The sequence below is a fragment of the Azolla caroliniana genome, unplaced genomic scaffold (genome assembly GCF_043228905.1).
Source record: "Azolla caroliniana isolate FFs.n. ecotype wild unplaced genomic scaffold, voAzoCaro1.0.p SCAF_8, whole genome shotgun sequence".
NCBI classification, from domain to species: Eukaryota; Viridiplantae; Streptophyta; class Polypodiopsida; order Salviniales; family Salviniaceae; genus Azolla; species Azolla caroliniana.
In genome coordinates this window covers 21,935,604-21,941,653 of record NW_028230443.1, presented here as the reverse complement: position 1 = coordinate 21,941,653, position 6,050 = coordinate 21,935,604, and the positions used below count along the sequence as shown (strand labels likewise).

General features: G+C 35.5%; 1 protein-coding gene across 2 annotated transcripts; it reads left to right on the top strand.

The window, feature by feature from the left end:
* The first annotated feature begins 422 nt into the window (after positions 1 to 422).
* On the top strand, positions 423 to 5,666 carry LOC147861353 (uncharacterized). 2 transcript variants are annotated; one of them, XM_087323611.1, is made up of 6 exons: positions 423 to 533; positions 2,187 to 2,418; positions 3,829 to 3,975; positions 4,083 to 4,445; positions 4,715 to 5,010; positions 5,237 to 5,666. In XM_087323611.1, exons 2-6 carry the CDS (start codon positions 2,407 to 2,409, stop codon positions 5,448 to 5,450), a joined length of 1,032 nt encoding a protein of 343 aa, XP_087179737.1. In that variant the 5' UTR covers positions 423 to 533; positions 2,187 to 2,406; the 3' UTR covers positions 5,451 to 5,666. The 2 variants fall into 2 exon arrangements, with proteins under 2 accessions (XP_087179737.1, XP_087179738.1); XM_087323612.1 differs by lacking the exon at positions 2,187 to 2,418 and having other exon boundaries at positions 455 to 533.
* Positions 5,667 to 6,050: the final 384 nt, after the last annotated feature.

Sequence of the window (6,050 nt, the reverse complement as noted above, 5' to 3'; positions counted from 1 at the left end):
TTGTCCATAAGCTCTCTTCAAGTGTTCTCTTTGAATCCCGATATACAATAGAGGTCTTGGTAATTGTGGAAAGACAAAGGGGAAATTTGATTGAGAGGTGTTTTAATGAGGCGTAGGTCTAGGGGTATTTTGTAAATTTCTAAAACCTAAGAACTTAAAACCCAGAAGCTTCTTCTGTCTATAGGGTGCTTCCGAAAGCCAGCTTGTCCATAAGCTCTCTTCAAGTGTTCTATCCGAATCCCGATATACAAGAGAGAGAGAGAGAGAGAGAGAGGTCTTGGTAATTGTGGAAAGACAAAGGGGTAAATTGATCGAGAGGTGTTTTTGTGGGACTTGGGCCTAGGGGTATTTTGGTAATTTCCAAAACTTAGGAACTTAAAAACAGAAGCTTCTTCTTCTTCTTCTTCTTCTTCAAAGGTCAACATTTTCTTCAGACCTTACCAGAGAGATATATGGCTATGGCGTTCCTCGAGCTTTTCAGGGTTCAGTTCAGAAATTGGATGTCGCAGTCTCGCTTCAATTGATCTCACCAGGTATGCATCACTTCCTTTCCCTGTTTCTCTCTCTCTCTCTCTCTCTCTCTCCCGCCTGTCTCATCTGCCTTTTCTTCTTCTAGGAATTTGACAAAGGATTTCTAGGTTTTGTTTTCCCTCCTCGGACGTCATGAATCGAAAATTTCCAGGCCTTCTTTTTCTTTTCTTTTGGTTTCTTTTAGAAATCATAAAGAAACCATATCTTGGTTTCGTTTCTCGTCTCTCTCTCTGTTCGGTATGAATAGACTAGATTTAGGGTTTCTGTTTTTGACTGTCAGAAATAAAGAGGACTTGGTTTATTAGACAAGAAAACAAACCCTATCTCCTGTTATTTCTGTTATTTCCCCAGACGTAACCAAACCATATCTAGTTTTATTTTGTTTCGTTTTCTGCAGACATAAACATCCAGGTTTAGGTTAATAATTTCCAGCATTTCATTTTTTCTAGAGACGTAAACAGATTATTGAGTAATTTACGTTTTTGTTACAGAAATAAGGAAGCCATTTCTAATGTTTTTTTCTGCATATTTAAGCATTTGTTTTCTCGCCTTTATTCTTCTTCAAACATAACTGTTTCAAGTTTTTTCCCTTTTGCAGAGACATAGACGAGAACTATAGGTAGAGTTTTCTGCCAATTAGACGGATATTTTTTCATCCTCAGACAAACAAATATTTTTTAGTTTTTTTACTCAAGACGAACACACTATTTTTCTGCACATATAAGAACACTATTTCATGTCTTGAGAGACACGAACAAATGATATCTAGTGTTTTTTCTGTAGACATAAACATACCATTTCTAAGTTTTTCTTGTGCAGAAAAACACCAAACTACCACGGAGTTTTTCTTTATTTAACAAATGTTCCAAAGTTTTTGTCCCTGAATGCCCTTGAGCAATTATGGGATCAAATTATCCATATTCTCTCTTTCAAGGGTTGACCAGGGTTATTTGGAAAATTAAGAAAGATTCAATGGGTGTTTTTTCTTCATGCATAACAAAACATATCAAGGGTTTTTGTACTAACAGAAGACACCATATCAAGGAGTTTTTTGTCATCCTAGTTCATACATTAAGAAATCATATCTAAGGCTTTCTGCAAACACAAAACGACAATTTCATTGCAAAATACCATATATAGGGCATTTCTCATTTTAAGATATAAAGAAGTGATATATTATGTTTTCTTCTTCAAGTGTAAGGACATCATGTCTAGGGTCTGTTGTTTTAAGAATAAGCAAATCATATGTAGGGGTTTTTCATCTGTTCAATGTTTTGTCAAATACACACAAACCAACCACATCTGTCTTGTTCCATTTTGCTCAGATTTTGTATCTTGGTAATGATGCATTTGGATGATTTCAATGTCTCTCTTTTTCATCATTTACTTTCTAGCTTTTTCTGCCAGAATATTATTGCGCATATAGCAGTGTAAATAACAAATACAAATGCATATTTCTCATGAGTGAAGTTTGGTATTTTAAACTACTTGTAATAATGACATTAAGCTGCTAGTATTAACATGTAGTTTTTCTTAACTTAATGCTGTGTTTCCATTTGATTTGGACTACCTTTACGATGGCATGTATATTTTTGCAAAGGAGAATCAGTTTGGTGTATTTTTTCACTGTTAACTTCCTCCCTGCTATGCTGCAGTGTTTGGGTAGGATTCATACACATCCCAGAAAGACATGCTATCAGCATCAATAAGGTAATAATAGACTGGATAACAATGTCTTGGAGCCAAGGATACAGGTTACTTTATCGGCCATGGACTGTACACCCGCAAAGATCAATTAATAGCTAACAAGTTGCTGTTTCGGCTGAACTATCTATCTACACTTATTTGGCAAATTCTTGGAACTTGCTTTGCGTTATGTCCTTTCTGGTGAGCTAACCGCATAATTTTGCTAACTATGGAAACATGATGTATAATTTTCCACATGTATCCTATCTGCGATGGAATTTTCTAGATTTCTTTTAATGATTGGTGATATTTTCTTTTCTCAGTTTGTCTCCCTTGTCATCTGTCAAGCTATGTTGCTAAAATGTTGATTGTGTCAATTGGCTGAATCAAATAATTAAACCCATGATTTATTACCATGTAGAGGCTGCTATAAATAAATAGATCTATCATTATGATTGATGATGAATATAAGTTTTAAGAGAGAATTCCTATGATCATGGGATTGGTAAAGGCATAGGAGTAATTTTTTGCTGGTTACTTGAGCCAATTATTTAGGCATGTGCAAGAAGAACCTCCTGAATTTGAAGTCTTTGCTGGATAGTAACCTTTTGTTGGAATTTGCTCGAGGGACAACCAAGAGGGCAGTAAAACAGCTATTGAGCCACCTATATAGCGATAAATTCATTGCTAAATAAACGTTACATAAATGAGATTCATACAGAGTTCATTTCACATCCAGAAAGCTAGTCTGCTCATTAACAATGGAGTTGATGTTGTGTTGGCCCCAAAGGTTGGTGCTACTTTCAGCATTTCTGTACTGATAATGCTAGATAAGGATATAATAAGATAGAGGCCAAACCATAAAATCACAGACAACATTTTAAATCTATTTCAACACAAAAAAGACAGCTTAATTTGCTCATCATTGGGCATAGTAGAAAAGACAGCAAATCAACCATTGAACTTTCAGATTGCAGCACGCTAAAGTGATTCTTAATTAGCGCTAAAGCTGAATGTCCAGTTCTTGATTAAAAAAGGTTTGTCTAAGGAAGACATGTTGTTCGCATGCCTGCTTAAAAGAAGAAATCTTAGCGCACTCACTTATCCACTCACATAACTTTTGAGTGGCTTTATTTAGGGCCTAATCTGAAGTGTTTTTAAAATCTGGTTGAGCAAGTAAGAAACAATATTTGATAATATCATGAGAAAATAACAATAATAACACCTTCTAGTGATAGTTAAGGTTGCAGGTTATTACCTACAAAGCTGGGGGATAAAACATATGCATATCTTAAATAAACTGAAATACAAGCTTGCTCTATCTTTCGTTCATCACTGCCATAATAGCCTTTTCAAGGATAGGTTTTGATGCAATTTTATTATGGCTCCCATGCCAAAGGTTCGAATTTTGAACTAGATGATAGTTTTAAGTATGATGTCATACCCTTCCTTACTATATCAGGTTCTGCAAATTTAGTTGTTCTATATCTGACTATTGTTATGTTGCAGCAATATTGTATTGTTTTGAGACCAGAATGGATTTATGGGTTTTGACAACAAACAATGCTTTTGCTTTCATAACCTTCTTTTCTACATTTTCATGTATCATAGTTCTTCAAGACACCAGGAACCTTTCTAAGAAAGGAGGCAGTGAGTACTCCTGACAAGGTAATCTGCAAGGAGCAAAGCATAATAGGAGCACCCAAGGAGGATTTGGATACATCATCAGAGGTGAAAAATAAGGTCGAATTGTGTATGGTGAGTGAGCATGACATTGTCCCATTGCACTATGAGGGTCTCGTTTAATTGTACTAGATCTAATTTAAATCCAACTAATTTTACACTACTCTTTGTAATATGAGCAGCAACTTGCTTGGGAAGAATTTCATAAACCAAGTGAATGTGGTCAGAGGGGTGGCATTGATGTTATTGGTTCGGGTTACTCAACTGTATGGAAGGAACCTCCCATTGATGAGCTAGTTTCCAAGCTAGTCGCACGGATTTCTCTTCTTCCTGAAGTTGATGGAGATACTGATTCAAACCAATGTGTTGAAGTTTATGATGCAGAAAGTGAGGATTTTGTGAGCATTAAACCTGGCCTCAGTAATAAATTGGTTGAACAAAGTCTTTCTAGTCAGGAAACTTGGCCATCAGATGCCAATGAAAATGCGAAGGTGTTTGAGCCTCCTGCACATTTAGAAACACATTGCACGGATGGTGATGTCAAGGTATCTTTCCAAGATCTTGACTTCACAGTTTTACTTTTCAGAAAATGTATTGTATTGTTACATCATTTTATGATCACTATCAAAACATGAGAGACACCGCATTGACAACTCTTACATTATATGATAGCTCCTCTTTGATTGTGGAATTACATGTTGCCCACACAATCAAATGGAGGAGAGCTGTGATAACTTTAAAGTGCAACATACATATGGGTTATCATAATGTGTGGAATATGTTAAATGTTTATCTTCCTTTCTTCTTTTTGTAGTTAAAGTCTGTATTTCGTGGTGGCTATGAGAAATTCGGAAAGGGGCCACGCCCCAAGTTGCATGTGACTTGGGCCCCGGATGTTTATGATCCACCTTGTACAAGTTCTTCACATACAGTGTCCCAAAGTAGCCGAAAACACCATTATCCAAAGCATGATAAGAAGAGTCATAAATCAAAAAGTAGCAACAGTAATCATAACAAATTAAAAGGTGGCATCCGTGGGGATTCTCACAAGAAGTTGGAGAAAAAGCTCAGTAGGAAACTGAGACAAGCAGATGAAGCTTCTGTGTTAAGGTATGAAAGTGAAGAGTTTCAATCTACCAGTAAAATTAAAGTACTGCAGATTATATTTGTTGGTAGAAAAGGAACTCTATTACTTAATAAATGACCAAAAGAAATGTACTACTTCATAGATGATCCTATTTGTTGGTAAAAAAGAAGATTTTTCAATCTTGTTATAAAAAGTAAATACTTAGCAGACTGTATTTGTTTGGTGTTCACTTTCCTTTGTGTGCAACAGTCAGACTATTGCTGCTCAAAGAATAAGACATAGTACGCATCATGTATTGGCTTGGGCCCTTGATAATGTTTTGTTGGAGGAGTCATGGGCAAGAGGTACAACATTCAAAGATTTTGTGTCACCAGATAAACGTCCGGTGCCTTTCTTTACTGAAGGAGATTTCAAAAGTATAGATTCGAGGAATTCTGATTTCAATGTGGCTTCAGAAACATAATCTTTGTCAGGCTGCCATTTAAGATGTGTCACGAGTAGGTAGAAAACCATGTGCATAGAACATGAATGTGAGTCTCATTTATGTAAATGCTTGTAGTTGGCTTTCCATGAAATGGTATGATGCTTAGGTGACTTGAATTTTCAGTTTTATTGAAGTTTTTCATATAGGTCCTTGGGCTTCAACAACAGTATGATTTAAATAATGTTTTTGTTTGAATTTTGTGACAAATTTACATATCTTGGGTTAAATAAAGTTTTTCTTATACTTATTTACTTTGTTTAGATTGATTTATAGAACCGTTGTCACAATTCTAAATATCGTTGCTATTATTTTTATATTTGATTTGTTTGCTTACAGTCCTTTATATATAGCTGTCATATGAAGGAAATTTTATCCCTCGACTCTTTTAATTGTATTTTGCCTTCTGTGATTAAGATGGATAGTGATATATCTTCATTATGAAGTAGAACTTAATTTGGCTGGAAAAGAGGTGGTAGTCTTCGGTCATGCTACTCACGCAGCTTCAATTACTAAAATATGCATTACAGAAATGGAAATTAGTGTTAGGTGTTCAGGTATGTATTGCATGCAACAATTTAG

Bases quoted from the DNA above. Each gene is read 5' to 3' on its own strand.
- LOC147861353 (XM_087323611.1), top strand. The intron at 3,976-4,082 runs GTGAGTGAGCAT...TAATATGAGCAG, and splicing joins ATAAGGTCGAATTGTGTATG to CAACTTGCTTGGGAAGAATT. The intron at 4,446-4,714 runs GTATCTTTCCAA...TTCTTTTTGTAG, and splicing joins GCACGGATGGTGATGTCAAG to TTAAAGTCTGTATTTCGTGG.